Source organism: Gouania willdenowi, unplaced genomic scaffold (assembly GCF_900634775.1).
Source record: "Gouania willdenowi unplaced genomic scaffold, fGouWil2.1 scaffold_15_arrow_ctg1, whole genome shotgun sequence".
In the NCBI taxonomy this organism is placed as follows: Eukaryota; Metazoa; Chordata; class Actinopteri; order Blenniiformes; family Gobiesocidae; genus Gouania; species Gouania willdenowi.
In genome coordinates this window covers 117,034-135,700 of record NW_021144909.1, presented here as the reverse complement: position 1 = coordinate 135,700, position 18,667 = coordinate 117,034, and the positions used below count along the sequence as shown (strand labels likewise).

At 38.8% G+C, this 18,667-nt stretch overlaps 1 protein-coding gene across 1 annotated transcript; it reads left to right on the top strand.

The window, feature by feature from the left end:
- The first annotated feature begins 4,197 nt into the window (after positions 1 to 4,197).
- Positions 4,198 to 5,657, top strand: LOC114458669 (zinc finger protein 239-like). The gene is made up of 2 exons (XM_028441075.1): positions 4,198 to 4,207; positions 4,679 to 5,657. The coding sequence occupies exons 1-2, from the start codon at positions 4,198 to 4,200 to the stop codon at positions 5,641 to 5,643; spliced, it is 975 nt and encodes a 324-aa protein (XP_028296876.1). The 3' UTR covers positions 5,644 to 5,657.
- The last annotated feature ends 13,010 nt before the right edge of the window (positions 5,658 to 18,667 follow it).

Sequence of the window (18,667 nt, the reverse complement as noted above, 5' to 3'; positions counted from 1 at the left end):
CCGACCCAACAATAATAATAGTAAAACATAATGTTGGAGACAAAAAAACCCTAATTTATCCAAAATCCTGCTCAACCTTCAAATTATTTGCCATAATTTCCCCAAATTAAACAATATAGTCTCTGCCTGTCACCTATTGCTTGGATATTGTTGGTGCCTTATATACTATATACTTTATATTATTTATACATGGAAATGCAAAGTAGTTCTAATAGAAATTGTTCCATTCTAAACCTCTGTGGCCCACCTTAGATCAAACTACTTGTATTTGGCCCCTGAACTAAAAGGAGTTTGACACTCCAGGACTAAAGCAGTGGTTAAACGGTGTTATTCTTTAATTTACTACTTTGTATGCACTCATTTCATAATACAGGGGCAAACTCTACGCCTGAATTAAAAAAAAAAACTGTAATTAATACATATTTCATAAGTAATGTAGTTGTCTTTATCACATTTTATTTGGCATTAGTAAATAATTGTACACATTTACAGATATTGTACATGATATGAATAATAACACGTGTTATGATGGATATTTTGCACAATAGGTGTTTCCTCAGGTTTGTACTTATTCTTTGATGTACCTCGGGCACAAAAAGTGTGTGAACCACTGGACTAAAGCAACATACAGTAGATCAGCTCAACATAGATCAGCCCTGCTGATGATCTAGATCATCACATCTATGCAGACTCCTCCCTTATCTGTGAGCTTCACCTGATCAGCACGCTCACATTAAAGGGGCGGAGTTTGCATCGTCTGACCAATCACAGAAATCTATGTTTCCTGATGGAAAATGTTGCGTCATGTGTCCATTGTTATTATTACTATTATTTCTGTCCTCTTCTAACAATGAGAGGGTCATTTTACAGAGAGAATTGATTAGTCAGGGGCGGAGCTTCTATATTCACAGAACTTCACCTGCTCAGCATCTGTTGCCATGGTGATTAACTCTGGTTAGAAGTTATAACCGGTGTCGTAGTATGGAACACACATGGAATAACCCTGAAGTTACCTCCAGGATACATAAAACAACCAGGGATATGTTAGTTTTTTGTGAGCAGTTGTGTGTATTTCTGCTGTTTTGCGTGGGTTTTTGTTTTGTTTTGTTTTTTTGTCTTTCTGTGCGTTTACCCGAACTTTAGTCCCACAAATATCCCAGTTGAAGAAAAGCATGAAACAGGAAGTGACGTCACATTCAAGTGTAGCACATAGGATGTAAACGGTCGTTTTAAAGCCTTCAACATTAACAAAGTGAATCAGAGAAAATCTCTTTTCAGTAGCTCCTCCCACTCCTCACCAGAGGGCGGAGCTAAAACTCCTTCCGCTGTTTACACACCGACATTAAACTGTAGAAGAAGAAAAAGAAGCGGAAGTAGGTGTTGTGTAGTGTCTGTGTCAGTAGTGGTCATGTGTTCCTCTGAGGCTCTCAGAGAGTTTATCAGCTGTAGATTAACAGCTGCTGCTACGGAAATATTCACTGTTTTTCAACAAACCATCGATCAGTACGAAGAGGAGATTAATAGACAGAGAAGACTGTTACACACACACGGTCAGTAACACACACTGTTACACACACACGGTCAGTAACACACACTGTTACACACACACGGTCAGTAACACACACTGTTACACACACACACACACACACACGGTCAGTAACACACACTGTTACACACACACTGTTACACACACACACACACACACGGTCAGTAACACACACTGTTACACACACACACAGTCAGTAACACACACTGTTACACACACACACACACACACGGTCAGTAACACACACTGTTACACACACACACACGGTCAGTAACACACACTGTTACACACACACGGTCAGTAACACACTGTTACACACACACAGTCAGTAACACACACTGTTACACACACACACGGTCAGTAACACACACTGTTACACACACGGTCAGTAACACACTGTTACACACACGGTCAGTAACACACACTGTTACACACACACGGTCAGTAACACACACTGTTACACACACACACACGGTCAGTAACACACACTGTTACACACACGGTCAGTAACACACACTGTTACACACAGTCACACACACAAGGTCAGTAACACACACACACACACACACTGTCACACACACAAGGTCAGTAACACACACTGTTACACACACGGTCAGTAACACACACTGTTACACACACACGGTCAGTAACACACACTGTTACACACACGGTCAGTAACACACACTGTTACACACACACGGTCAGTAATAGTCATGTACTCTATGTAATTTAGCTAGATTTTTGTGAAGTGTCAAAACTATAAACTTTTGGGAAAATCTATTGTATTAGCAATCAGAAAAACAATGTTTCCATTTGCCTTGATACATATTTGGACGCCATCTTGGATTTTACATAATGGACTCAATAAAAAAAGGATTTTGTCAATATCATGACTTAATAAAAATAAAAATAATTTAAAGCTTTTATTTTGACAGTTAAACTACCATTTTCAGGGGGAAGGAATCCAATGATATCAACATAAATACGCTAGATTCTAGATTCTGCTAGAGTAAGGCAGCATTGTATGAAAGTAGAGACTATTATACTGTATATACAGTATGTATATATATATTAGAGCAGTAACAAGAAACCATTTTCAACCCCCTGATAATGAGATCACACGTGAAACAAAATATGTAAGATCCTCTACTTTTCACCCCCAACTGTTTATTTAAGGGATTTTCTAATGGTGACTGTTGGTGGTGTCCTGATCCGATATCAGATATTGGTCCGATATTAGCTTAAAAACAAATATCGGATTAAAATTTTTGGATTTTTCAATTTTTTTCAATTCATTTTTTATTTATTTTATTCAATTGTAAAATACTGTGTATATTATGTTTAAGTTTAAACATTATGTAACCAATTGGTTAATAATAAATGGGTCAGTTTTTCTCATCCCTACTGTTGCTGACTATTGTTCTCTGTTTGAGTGACATCACTTGACCAAGTCTTTTCCAACATTTCACACTAAAAAATAAGTAATTAATACAAAAAAAAAAAAAAAAAAAAAAAAAAGAGTGAGGGGAAAAAAAGTATGTATGACTCATGCTGATATCGGATCAATATCGGTATCGGCCGATACGCAAGGTTGCAATTTTGGTAAAATATCGGAAATGAAAAAGTTGTATCGATACATCCCTAGTGACTGTCCTCACATGATGGAGAAGCTCATCATCATCATCTGACAGAACAAACATCTGTATTTATATTTACCCATGGACTTGTATGGGACGTAAATGTTGTTTAAGAACCAAATATTGATGGACCTGATTTGTCTATTTTAGTTCCTCCTCATGTTAAATATGGGCTTTATTTGTTGCGTTGTCATGGCACCTATGATGGTAAACTGCCTGATGTGTACAGTGTTTTTTTTGTACAGTTTTGCGGTCATGTTTGGACCAGAATGTCGTTCCCATCATGCACATTGGCCCTGTCTTCCATTATGTCCAACACATGCTAGCAGCATTGGCTTCCTTGGCCCTGAAAATGATAGATTAGCTGTCAAAATGAAAGCTCCAGGTTATTTAGACGCTGAGATTTTGACAAAAATGTTATTCGCGGCAGCCATTTTGGTAAATCCAAGATGACAAATCAAAACATTGCTTTTCTGATTCCTTATACTATAAAGTTTCCAAAAATATATAGTTTTCATACTCTCCACAAAAATCCAACGAAAGTTAAAATTTAAACATAACCTGACTAAAATGTAAACACATTTATACAAATACTGTGAAAGTCATTAGTTTTTCTTACAAAGTCTTGTTTTTTTTTTACTTTGTTACAGGTATTAAAATCATGCATTTATCAATTACTATGAGGAACAACTGCTCCATTTTTATACAGTATATGCATCATCATTTCAACAAAAAACGTCTTATGTTTTTTTATTTTAAATTAGAGACCATGTCGGTCACAATGAAGCTGAAAGTGTTTTATGTGAATACACGGCACTGCCTCATACAGAGGGAAACCATCCATTAGCATTAAAGACTTAAAATTAATGTGGATTTTTTTTCATAATTCCTGCCCTATGCTTCTTTAAAAATGAATAAGATCATGATAATGTTTAATTCTGACTTTAAATCAAACCTATGACGATAGAATCATTGTCTTATTACGTGTTTAATGTATCCTGTATTTTTAATGAGATGATCATCTGTAATAATATGTTTCTATAAGTTTGGAGACAGTCGCAGTGTGAAGCATCCTGATGATAAAACATTATCGCTTTTCAGGAGGAGATCAGTGTGCACGGAGCAAGTGTCTGCAGCGTTGGACGTGACATCCAACAGCATCCAACAGCACCGACAAACTATTCATCAAACACAGTCTCACATGATGAGTTGATTTTTATGATAAATTGAGTAAATAACACCAACTTTATCCCTTTAATACTTTCAAAATGTTCAAACTAAACGTGTCCTCCTCTCACTGCTCAGTAACAGATGATGTCACATCCTGTTGGGCTCAGCATTGGTTTCTATTGGCTGTTTATTATCATGTTATTATTATATCATTATTATGTGACCAGCGTTCACATCCTGAGGTTTGTGCTGATGTGAACAGGAAGTGCTCGTTCTCCTTCTTTCTCCACTGGTTGATGACTTTCTTCTTTTTCTGTCTCCGTAGATCTACCACAGCTACACATCAGTGAGGATGAAGAAGAACCTGTTCACATTCCAGAGGAGCAGGAGGACCATGAAGAACTTCTACTGACCAAAGAGCTCCACTCTGTTCTGGTATCGGATCATCAGATCTTCTCCAACACATGCTCTTCAGCTCAGGATCTGAAACAGGAAGTCCTGGACTCAGAGCAGGACTCCGAGACCTTCACGTCTCAGGATCCTCCAGGAAGGATTTTCTCTGATGAAGATTTCACATCCCACGTTGATGAAGAGCAGCGTTCTTCACATGAAGCTCCTTCTGTGGGCCAACCAGGTGGAGAACCAGGTGAAGAACCAGGAGTTGTCCATTCATCCTGGTCACTGAAACCACGGCCACAGGTCTTCCTGAAGGAGAAACCGTACACCTGTGACCTGTGTCCCCAGAGCTTCCATCAGCAAAGAGATCTGTTGGAGCACCAGAGCATTCACAGGAAGGAGAAACCTCACCGTTGTGTAGCGTGCGGGAAAAGCTTCAGCGCTAAAAGGGAAATGCGTTCCCACGCATGTGAGAGACCGTACATGTGTGAGACATGTGGGAAAGGTTTCTGTGTGGAAAGTAAACTAAACATTCACAGGAGATCGCACACAGGAGAGAAACCGTATTCCTGTGAGGTTTGTGGGAAGTGTTTGGCTAACCCAGACACGCTAAAGCTTCACATTAGAACGCACACAGGAGAGAAACCATACTCCTGTCAAATGTGTGGGAAACGCTTTCCCGCGAGACGCGACCTAAAGCGTCACATGACGACGCACACAGGGGAAAGACCATACTCCTGTCAGATCTGTGGGAAAGGTTTTTCCAGACAACAGGCTCTAAATGTCCACCTGAGGGTTCACACCGGTGAGAAACCTTACAGCTGTCATATATGCGGGAAAGGTTTCACTCAAAATATAAACTTAAGGACTCACACCAAAACTCACACGGTCTAGAAAAGACGTAAATTGTTCCTGAAGCTCAGCAGGAAGTGTCATTTTGGTCACATGACGAGAAATAAGTCGGAATACGAATTGGACACAGGAAGTAAGAACAGGCAGAGGAAGGACGTTCAAATGTTGTGAAATAAAGACCCTCAAACTGGTTCTTTTGGTTCTTGTGGTGGAAACACTTCAGATGCTCGATGAACTTCAGCAGATTTTCCAACTCAGAGATTAAAAAAACTTCTACCATAACATTTAGGAGTCGTTTTGTTTTGTGTTTGTGTTTTACTGTTGTGGGTTTTTGGAATCATTTTGTGTATTTTTGTCTTTTGTATATTTTTATTGTCATTTTATTTGTGTATTTTTATAATGTTGTCTTATATGTTTTCAGAGTAAATTTTGTGTATTTTTTCTGTTATTTTGTGTGTTTACTTTGGGGGTCACACAATATTAGATGCAGGGGTGTCAGTTGCTCATGTTTGATGTGGTTCAGCTGTGGAGACGTCTTCCTGATCCATCCCATAATGACTCCTGAATCCAACCTGAGATACGTTGACGAGAGTCACTAGAGACTCACTGACACATCGTTTTGCTGCCACTAGAGGGCAGTAAATGATCATTTTTCTCCAGTGTCCTTTCCTATCCACTGTTCCTTCACCCCCGGAAGTGTAGTAAGGCATGGAAATTGAGAAATGGAACTTTTTTTTATTTGAGATAAGGTTATCATAAGACCCTAAAAACTAGTTTAAATATGATTAGCACACTTAAACTAGGGTTAAAATGCAGTAAGGCATGAAAAATGAGAACAATTTGAAAAACACAAATAATGGATTTAAGACATTAAAAAAAAAAAAAAAAAAAATTTTTTTTGTTGAGATAAGACTATCATAGGACCCTAAGGACATAGGACAAACATCCAAAATCGGAAGATTTGGGGATTTTTTTTTTTTTGGAGATGAGTTTATCATAAGACCCTAATAACTACTTTAATTTAGGGTTAAAATGCAGTAAAGCATGAAAAATGAGAACATTTTGAAAAAATACCGAAAATCGGAAGTAAGACATAAAAATGAAAACTTTTTTTTATTTATTTTTTGTAGATATGTTTATCATAAAACCCTAAAAACTGGAAATTTGGAGATTTTTATTTATTTATTAAATAAAATTATCATAAGACCCTAAAAACTACTTCAAATATGATGAGCACACTTAAACTGGGGTTAAAATGCAGTAAGCCATGAAAAATGACAACATTTTACAAACATCCAAAATTAAAGGTAAGGCTAAAGTAAGGCATAAAAATGGAAAATTTGGGGATTTTTTTTTATTTTTTTTAGATAAGTTTATCATAATGTAATGGCCATTTTATGGCTATATACAAGTATGGGTCTTAAATGAGTGTCAGACTATATTTGTGATGCCACTTCTGTGACAAGGGTTTGTTGTTGACGGTGGAGCTCAAACGGTTTCTGACCACAACACCAGAAATACCATGAACACTGTTTGGTGCTACACCATGTGAAGACCAGAGGTCGAGGTGAACTGATGGTTTGATGGACACATTGGTTCGGAATCAATTAAGCATAAAATAAAGAGAAAATAAGCATATATCAAGAAGTTGTACGTGATTTATGTCAACCAGACAGTGAAAGGTGTACACGGTATATTCAGCCATTTAAACCCATCAAGGTAGACAAGTAGTGGATTTGGCCATTACACAAGTCAGAAACCTGCTCACATTGGGAGACTGGGTCTCATGGACGCCAGGTACGGAGCGAACCGAGGTGAAGATCGCATCCGTGAGTCGAACGAACAGAGCTCAGCGGCTGGAAGACGGAAGGAACGAAGCGGAGCGAGGCGGCTGCGGACGGCGCGAAGGATCGCTGTTATGTCCGGCAACAGCAGCAACCAGCCCGCTGATTGGTGTCAGTGAGGATCAGAGAAAACGAGGACGCTGACGTTTGCTTCCTGAAGACAGCGGGACGAGCCTTGGCTGCAGATCTGTAAGGTGGAGGTAGGATTTGGGGTCCAATGTGGTCCGTGTAACGCTACAACTCAAAGGTGACAATTTGTTTGCTTGCACACTTATCCCGGGATTAATCAAATGCTTTGGTTTTCAATATCAAGTGACTTTTTTCTATCAGTTTTCAGTTTGAGCGATCTCAGCCATGGATGCGCATGCGTCAAAGGACAGACCCTGAGCATGTTACCAATACTGACACTAACTCTGAAGTTGTAAAATCAAAGCGTGTGGTGAAATTAACTGCTAAAGCACTTGCTGCAAAGCTTGAAACGTTGCAGGAGGAAAGAAAACACAAGCTAAATAAGGCCAGCGATGTAAGAAAAAGATTAAATGAATTAATACTAGAAGGCAAAAATGCAGATGTTCAATGTTCTTCGGATTACCTGGTTGAGTTTTGTAAGGAAGCTACATGTGTTCATGATTCTTTAATGTGTTTATTGGATGAAGTCGAAGGAGAAAACACGACATGGTTCAAAGCTAAAATGATCAGTAACAATTAATGCATTTCTTACATTCATACTTATCAAGAGAAGAAAAAAGAGTAATAAAAACTATTAAACAAAGTAATCCACAGCCAACGGAAAATTGGTCATTTCCACCAGCAAAGAACTCAGTAGACTCAAAAACACAGCTACAAAAGCTACTCTTCAACAGTTAAGACATCCACAGTCAGCTGAGGAGAGCGAGACAAACCGCCATATTTAATTCTCAGCCTATAGATAACAGCCAGTTTGGAGTCATATGTGACATTATGCAAAAACAAAATGAAATTACATCGGCACTAGTCCAACAACAACGTTTAATGGTTTTGCCAGCAAGAGATATTCCTGTATTTAATGGTGATCCACTTCAGTATATCCCATTTCTAAAAGCTTTTGAACAAGTGGTGGAGGACAAAGTCAGCTTGTACTACCTGGCACCGTTTACCAGAGGTCAGCCATTGGAGCTGATACGTAGTTGCCAGCATATGGAAGCTGGCGAAGGTTATGCTCATGCAAAGAGGCTGCTTCATCAGCATTTTGGCAATGAGTATAAAGTCGCTGCTGCATATTTGGAAAAGGTCATAGCTTGGCCCACAATAAAATCAGAAGATGTGACTGCTCTACAGGCTTACTCCCTTTTTTTACGCTCATGTTGTAATGTAATGGAAAGGCTGCAGTACAAGCAAGAGTTAAATATACCAAGCAATATGAGAGCGATCATGTCCAAGTTGACATTTAAGTTGAGGGAACAATGGAGAACAACTGCACACAACATATTGGAAACCCACAACCACAGGGCATTATTTCAGGATCTGGTTGTGTTCATTGAAAGACATGTCATAATTCTCTCTGACCCTTTATTTGGTGACATTAAATATGGACCAACTGGGAATTCACAATCAAGGTCAGTCAACAGGATAAGTTCACAATCAGGAAGTAAGTTTAAAGAAAACAGTTTTGCCACCAATGTTGTTACTGTGTCATCAGCTGAGGAAATAGGAGGTGAAATGCAACCACACATCCTCACAGCTTAACAAGGAAGTATAGGTGTGTGTGTTGTGCTCAAAGTCATTCATTGGAGGATTGTCAGCAATTCAAACGGAAGAAGCATAGGGATAAAATAAGCCTTCTAATGGAAAAGAAGCTTTGCTTTGGCTGTTTAGGTGCTGGGCACATTAGCCGTGACTGCTTTAAACGCTTGACATGTAGGAGTTGTGGTGCAAATCATCCAAGTTCACTTCACATTGAAACGGAAAATAAAGTAAACACTGACACTGAACCACCTAAGGAGCAGGCAGCAGAGGACAACTTAACACCTCATGAAACCCGTGGTCATACAGGGGCCGGTGGAGAACGTTGCTTTCTTTCTATTTTGCCAGTTCAGATGAAATCAGCCAAAGGAGATCGCATATTACACACATATGCCTTCCTGGATCCTGGTAGTTCTTCCACCTTCTGCTCAGAGCATCTCATGAGAAGTCTCAATGTAGTTGGAAGACAAACTCAGTTTCTGCTGCAAACAATGGGTCAGGAAAAGGTTGTGCCATCATATGAGTGTGCAGATTTAGAAGTATCCGTTTTAGAGACTAATAGATTCTACAAGTTTCCTCAAGTCCTAACACAGGAAAGGATGCCTGTGAGTGCAGACAACATGGTAACTGAAGAAGATACAGCAAAGTGGTCATATCTGTCAAAGGTGCACATTCCTTGTATACAGGCTGAGGTGGACCTTCTTATTGGAAGCAATGTACCAAAGATGTTGGAGCCATGGGAGGTCATAAACAGCCATGAAGACGGTCCATATGCTATAAGGACAGCATTAGGATGGGTCATAAACAGTCCTATGACATCAAATTTATCAACAGCTTTGGTTAACAGGATTTCTACATTGAAGTTGGAAAAGTTGTTGTGTGAGCAGTACAACCACGATTTTAATGAGAGTGCTACAGAGCAGAAGGGCCTGTCAAGAGAGGATGTACAGTTTATGAAAATAATGGAAGATTCTGCAACACTGGAGAATGGTCACTACAGTCTAAAATTGCCCTTTAAGAAGGAAAGTGTTTTTCTGCCTAACAACCGCTCTGTGGCAAACCAAAGGTTGCTTAACCATAAGAGGAAATTTCTCAGTAATGAAAAGTTTTATGAGGATTATAAGGCTTGTCTCAATGAAATGATCAATAAAGGATATGCAGAGCTGGTGCCTACAGATCAGCTGGATTGTTGCACTGGGAGTGTTTGGTACATTCCCCATCATGGCGTACATCACCCAAAAAAGAGGACATTGATAGTGGTGTTTGATTGTGGTGCAGCATTTAAGGGAACATCACTAAATGAGCAGCTGTTGCAAGGTCCCAATCTTACCAGCACCCTACTCGGAGTCCTCCTCAGATTCAGGCATGAATCAGTTGCAGTTATGGGAGACATACAGTCCATGTTTCATCAGATGAAGGTGTCGGAGGAGGACAGAAATTTCCTACGGTTTCTATGTTGGCCAGAGGGAGATCTCACCAAGGAGGTGTCTGAATTTCGAATGACCGTTCATCTATTTGGTGCTGTATCCTCTCCAAGCTGTGCTAGCTTTGCGTTGAGAAAAACAGCAGATGATAATCAGTCCAGTTTTCCATCTGAAGTGATTCGTCAAGGAGAACTTCTATGTGGATGATTGTTTGAAGAGTACAGGCTTGGAGGAGGAAGCTTCACTTTTGGTCAAACATCTAACTGCTCTTTGTCAGAAAGGAGGATTCATTCTGACCAAATGGACGAGCAATAGCCGCCACATGCTGCAAACTGTTCCTGAAGAACATTGAGCTAAAGATCTGAGAGCACTCAATCTAAATCGTGACAACCTGCCTGTGGAACGAGCTCTTGGTTTGCTGTGGTGTGTCGAATCTGACAGTTTTAAGTTCAAGATGGACGTTCCTCAGAGGTCCAGCACGAGGCGCGGAATGTTGTCCATATCAAGCTCTGTGTATGATCCCTTTGGGTTTCTGGCCCCAGTTGTATTACCTGCTAAAATGTGGCTACAGGAGCTTTGCAGGAGAAACATTAGTTGGGATGAAACCATACCTCAAGCCATGCTGCATCAGTGGAACTATATAATGTTTGTTATTCTGAAAATGTTCACTTATTTGTAAATATTGGAATTGTTATGCTTGTATATCATCACAATTAGGGGCCGGTGTGTAATGGCCATTTTATGGCTATATACAAGTATGGGTCTTAAATGAGTGTCAGACTATATTTGTGATGCCACTTCCGTGACAAGGGTTTGTTGTTGACGGTGGAGCTCAAACGGTTTCTGACCACAACACCAGAAATACCATGAACACTGTTTGGTGCTACACCATGTGAAGACCAGAGGTCGAGGTGAACTGATGGTTTGATGGACACATTGGTTCGGAATTAATTAAGCATAAAATAAAGAGAAAATAAGCATATATCAAGAAGTTGTACGTGATTTATGTCAACCAGACAGTGAAAGGTGTACACGGTATATTCAGCCCTTTAAACCCATCAAGGTAGACAAGTAGTGGATTTGGCTATTACAGACCCTAATAATATACTTTAAATTTGATGAACACACTTAAACTGGGGTTAAAATGCAGTTAGGCATGAAAAATTAGAACATTTTGAAAAACACAAATAATGGATTTAAGGCATAAAATTTTTTTTTGAGAAAAGACCATCATAGGACCCTAAAAACAAGTTTAATTATGATGAGCACATTTAAACTAGGGTTAAAATGCAGTTAGGCATGAAAAATGACAACATTTTACAAACATCCAAATTCAAAGGTAAGGCATAAAAATGGAAAATTTGGGGATTTTTTTTTTTTTTTTTAGATAGGTTTATCATAAGACCCTAATAACTACTTTAAATTTCACGAGCACACTTAAACTGTGGTTAAAATGCAGTTAGGCATAAAAAATGAGAACATTTTGAAAAACACTGAAAATCGGAAGTAAGGCTATAGTAAGGCATAAAAATGGAACCTCTTTTATTTTTTTAAATTTTTTTTGTAGATATGTTCATCAGAAGACCCTAAAAACTAGTTTAATATGATGAGCACACTTAAACTGGGGTTAAAATGCAGTTAGGCATAAAAAAATTGTAACAATTTGAGAAACACAAAAAAATGGAGTTAAGGCACAAAAAAGAGAATTTTGGATTTTTATTTTTTATTTTTTATTTAGATAAGACCATCATAGGACCATAAAAAAACAAGATTAATTATGATGAGCACACTTAAACCAGGGTTAAAATGCAGTAAGACATGAAAAATGTAAGGCATAAAAATGGAAACTTTTTGATTTTTTTTTTTTAGATATGTTCATAAGACCCTAAAAACTAGTTTAAATATATAATGTAAAAATATGTTGTATAGTTTTGCACAGTCTAACTACTGTTTATATTTATATTGTTTTTTTTCTAGTTTATTATTTAATGTTTACACTATTGGAGAGAGCATAGTTCACCAAGTCAAATTCCTCGTGTGTATAACTTGGCCAATAAAGTTGAACTGGTGTTAATATGCAGTAAGGCATAAAAAAATGAGAAAACTTTATAAAAACACAAAAACATGGAAGTAAGGCTATAATAAGGCATAAAAATAGATTTTTTTTTGGAGATGTTTATCAAATGACCCTAAAAACTACTTAAAATTTGATTTTACTAACACACAAAATAAGAGGCAAAGCTATAGTTAGGCATAAAAATGTCATTGTTATTTTTTTGATTGAAATGATTTATTGTTGATTGAAGTAGTGTCCTAAAATGTGCTTAAAGAACATGAGGAACGATGGAAAAATCACTTTATTAAGTTTAACTTTCACAGACTTGACACAACAAACATCAAAGGAGCTGAAACACAAAGTGGACCAAAAAGTGTTTCTATAAAACCTTAAAAGCTGATGAATGATTTTAGAAACTTTACAAACTTTAAAGCCTTAAAGAAGAAACTTTCTGCAGAAATGTTTAAATTTTTGGTTCCTTTAATAAAGACTTTAAAATAATTTCTAATATTTTCCATCCTTTGCTACAGGAATGTTTGGCTTCTTAGTTTCATTTTAAAGGTTCTCAGACAGGTACAGAAATATGAGAAATACAAATATTTGTGCAGCTTAAAAAGTGGAAAATTGAAAAACACTGAAACATTTAAAATAAATTCTCCAAATTTTTCAAGACATTTTAAAATAAACTCATTAAGAATTATTGATAGTTACCGTTTATGTTCCAAACTCTCACGTTTAGTTCTTAAAGTTTAGATTTAGAAGGTGGAGTTTCTTTTTTTATTTTATGGTTGAACATTAACATGAATACTTACATTTAAACAATAAAAATATTATAAAGAGTCCCACAATTTAAAGATTTAAATTTAAAAAAAAGGTTTGATTTGGTAAATTTTAGTTCAATTTATGACAATTTACAACCAAAAGCATCAAATCAAACAACTTCACGTTAAACTTTTCTAAAACCATCATTAGAATTTTACAAACTTTTATTTTTATAACAGTTTGATTGTCAGTTAAAATGTTTTCACACAAAATATGAGACCATTCAAGTTTTTAAAACCATATTATGATTATGTGTGTGTAGATGATAATATTGTTGGATTTAAACTGATCTCAGAGTGAACACTGGAACGGTTCCCAGGGCTCACAGGAGTATTGTTTCTCCTCTGTGTGACTCTGTAGATGAAGCATCAGGTGATTCTGCTGATTAAAACCTTTCCCACAGGTGGAACATGAGAACGGTTTCTCAGCTGAGTGAGTCTTGTTGTGTCTCAACAGGTTACTCAAGTCTCTGAAGGTTTTCCCACAGATCTGACAGCAGCACGGTTTCTCCCCCGTGTGAATCCTCATATGGACCAACAGGTGACTGCGTCTGCTGAAGCTTTTCCCGCAGGTGTCACAGGAGTGTGGTCTCTCTCCCGTGTGGATCCTCTTGTGGTTTATCAGCGTGCTCTGCTGACGGAAACGCTTCCCGCACACAGGGCAGAAGTGTGGTTTTTCTCCTGTGTGGATCATGGAATGTTGTCTGAGCGACGACGGGTTGGTGAAGCTCTTCCCACACGTGACACAAGAGAACGGCGTCGCTTCCCGCGGCCTCTTCAACACTTGGGAACGTTTGTTGCAGTCGTCACAGTGAGGTGGTTTATGTGAACGCTGCAGCTCAGTAGAGATATTATAAAGTCTCCCACAGATGCTGCAGCAGTACGAGTCCTGATCCATCTGTGAGCGACTGAAGGACGGGAAACTGTGAACGCTGACGTGAGTCGGTCCAGATGTTCCAGGATCTTCCAGCTGCTCCTCGCTCTGCGTTTCTGTCTCAGTGAACGATGATGAAGATTCTCGTGTGTGACGGCGCTCACACTCCTCGTCTTCCTCTTTGATCTGGATCACTTCTACTGCGCTCTGCTCAGGCTCAGCTTCATCTTTCATCTGTTCTTCCTCTGCGTTTGGTTCACAGAGACCATCAGGCTGTTCCAGAGCTTCATCTGAAACACAAAATAAACCACAGGAACAAAGAGAAGTTAGTGCACGTCACCAATTCCCTTTATAACATTAGGTTATATTACAAGTTAAGAATAATTCATCCTAACCATTTTACAGAAAACATTATTACGTCAGTACAACCTGCCCGGAACAACCACACATCATCACCACCTCGTGAAGTTGGAGGAGGAGGAGGAGTCACAGTTCCAAACAAACTCAAGCATGAAGAAGAAGAGCTGCTCCGAGGTGCAAAAGAGTCGTCCTGGAAATGTATAACCCTCCGACAGCCAAACGTATGAAGTAAAGCTAAAGTTTTTTAATCTTTGTTCCTTCCTTACTTTAAAGTCTAACGTTCATATGTTTAGGTGATGATGAACGTTATTACTCTTGCTCTCGTAGCGACGAGGGAAGGGGCGGCGCTTATGCGAACGCCCGTCAGTGACCAGGGACCCTTATGTTGTAGGCATGCCACCGCGCTTTCCGAAAATGCATTATGAGATAGGAATTGCCAAAAAAATTAATTAATTGTAGAATCATGAAAATTGACACAGAAGTAGACCACAACGAGACAAGTAAAACATATTAAGACCACGCCAAAAATGCTCTCATTTGCACATACGAAGACGGATTAGTTAAACTCTCGGCCCTTAACCAGCTCAATGTGGGCGTTTCACTGATGGGCTTAAAATCGCTGGAGATCATCTAGAGAAGTGGGACATCAAAAGTTATCTGTAGATTTTTGATCATTTGCATTTTGGCCAAAACCTTTTGCAAATTTATATTTTTTTGAAAATGCTCCCATTTGCACATACAAACTTTGATTTGCATTAAATGTAAATCAGTTGTTAAACTGTTGGCCCTAAACCAGCTCAATGTGGAAATACAGAAATTGGTGCGTTAGCGCCCCCTACAGAGTGCAGACAATTTAATATGGGGGGTGAAAAAATAAAAAATGTTTGGAATTTTTCACAAACTTCTGTTTTGGCCTCTCAATCAAAAAAGTCAAGGAGACGCATGATCATTGACTCACACAATTTTATCGTGTTATTTTCTATTGCGAAGGCTGTTTATCGCCGCTTGCTGCTATATTTATAATTATGCTTGGTGTGTAAATATATACATACAGTATATAGGTCTTTCACTAATAAATATTCACACATACTGTACAGACAACACATAACTCTTTTCTGCTACTGACCAGTGGGATTTTACGCTGAGTCGTGGCAGGGCATGAGCATGAAAGCACAGCACGTGCACTCAGCGTCTGTGTGAATGAATGAATTCCGTGATGTCATCGTGCACAGTTTGTCGAATTGTTGCACATTTATTTTATGGTTCACGTGTTAATTTTCACACGTGGCTTCAATTTACCGCCATCGCCATCATTCCCCCACGTCTGTGTCCGGAGGTCAGAGGTCACGTCCCCACGCTCAGTCTCACGTTACGTTTATTTTTATGAATCACAAAGTTTGCGTAGAAATATTTCAGTCAGTAACATGTGAACAGATGTATCCTTCCACCTATCTAACCAATCACTGTCTGTCTGCAGCGCAACATGAAGATCCTCTCACCATCAGCTCTGACATCACGTCTGAAACATGTCACATGACTGGTTCCGTCCTCCAGTGAACTCAAGGACAGACACTGATAACTGACCTGTCTGTCACACTCCATTCCACTTTGGTTCCGGTGTTTCTGACGTAAATGTTCTCAGATAAATAAAGTACTCTCCCCTATTCAAACGTTACATTCACTCCCTGTGTGACTGTTAGCTAATGTTAGCATCACCAGGAGGCGCTACACACGGTTTATAGTGTTTTTACACAAACATGAAGACAGAAGAAGAAGAAGAATTAGAATTCTCCTGTTGGACTCACAACATTTAGGCTGTGGCTATTGATACGGAAACGTTTGGATCACGTGATAGGTGCACCACGTGACTTAAAATTCCGTCAGTTTTATTTCAGCTCATATTTATTTTTATTGACAGTGTGTGTGTGTGTGTGTGTAACAGTGTGTGTTACTGACCGTGTGTGTAACAGTGTGTGTGTTACTGACCGTGTGTAACAGTGTGTGTGTTACTGACCGTGTGTGTAACAGTGTGTGTGTTACTGACCGTGTGTGTGTAACAGTGTGTGTGTTACTGACCGTGTGTGTGTAACAGTGTGTGTGTTACTGACCGTGTGTGTGTAACAGTGTGTGTGTTACTGACCGTGTGTGTGTAACAGTGTGTGTGTTACTGACCGTGCGTGTAACAGTGTGTGTGTAACAGTGTGTGTGTTACTGACCGTGTGTGTGTAACAGTGTGTGTGTTACTGACCGTGTGTGTGTAACAGTGTGTGTGTTACTGACCGTGTGTGTGTAACAGTGTGTGTGTTACTGACCGTGTGTGTGTAACAGTGTCTGTTACTGACCGTGTGTGTTACTGACCGTGTGTGTGTAACAGTGTGTGTTACTGACTGTGTGTGTGTGTGTAACAGTGTGTGTTACTGACCGTGTGTGTGTAACAGTGTGTGTTACTGACCGTGTGTGTGTAACAGTGTGTGTTACTGACTGTGTGTGTGTGTGTGTGTAACAGTGTGTGTTACTGACCGTGTGTGTGTAACAGTGTGTGTTACTGACTGTGTGTGTGTGTGTAACAGTGTGTGTTACTGACCGTGTGTGTGTAACAGTCTTCTCTGTCTATTAATCTCCTCTTCGTACTGATCGATGGTTTGTTGAAAAACAGTGAATATTTCCGTAGCAGCAGCTGTTAATCTACAGCTGATAAACTCTCTGAGAGCCTCAGAGGAACACATGACCACTACTGACACTACACTACACAACACAGACACACACGAAACCTTTATTCTTCTTCTACTACTTCCGCTTTTTCTTCTTCTTCTTCTACAGTTTAATGTCGGTGTGTAAACAACTTTAGCTCCGCCCTCTGGTGAGGAGGTGAAGCAGGAGTTTAACGGCGCATTAAATCTACAATGACGGAGGAGCTTTTAAAAAATAAAAAAAGATTTACGTACCTTTATTTAACATGATAAAATGTGGGTTTTAATCAAATACCATACAAGTATTCTAGAAAATTAGGAATTCTGTAGCAAGACAATAACATTGGTAAAATAAATAAATAAATTAGAAATGGCACCCATTAGTTTTACCCTTTTTCTGCAACGACACCAAACTCACCATGTTTTAACCTATTTTCATCACTTTTTCTTGCCATATTTTTTGCTACTTTTAATTAATTTTTGCTACATTACTCCCATTTTTTTGCATCACATTTCAATGTCTTTTCTGCACGTTTTCCACTTTCAAGACATTTTAAGCACTCATAAACCCTTTCCTGCACCATATTTAATTTGCCATGCCCATTATTTGCCAGTTTAAACTAATTATTCCAATAATGACACTTTGAACCTTTTTGTTTTTTACCACTTTTTCTGTCCGTTTTTGTCTACTCGAATGTGCAACTTTTAACTTTTAAGAGAGCTGTGATGAGACACAGTCGACTTGTTGAGCGCTTGTTGTTGAAGTGCTCAGACTTTGTTTAAAGTGGAGGAAACCTTTGAGTGTCTCTGAAAAACATTTAGTGAACATCTCGTCTGTGTCTAAACTTACATTTATTAACATTAGTAACTTAGCGCTGTATGTTTTATACACTCATTTAGTTCTGATGATACATTAGGGCTGGGCTGAGTTGGAGCTAGCACGTAGCAGCACTAGCTGAGCGGGGTCAGAGGGAAAAGGGGCGGGGCTTGTGTCACAATGAAGCACGGAGAGGCTGCTTGTGTTGGTTGGCTTTTATTTGTCATTTAAAACACAAAGAGTGAGAATAAAAAGGACACACACTGCAGAGAGTACAAAACACACACACACACACTGAATGTTGTCGCTCAGTGTGAAACCACACACCTGGTTTCAGCGGGAAATGCGACACCAACTTATATCAAATGTAAAATGTTTGTGTCTTTGGAAACATTTTGTCCTACAAATGATGGAGGACGTGACGTGTTTTAAATCTGTTCTGTAGCTTTAATGTGAGC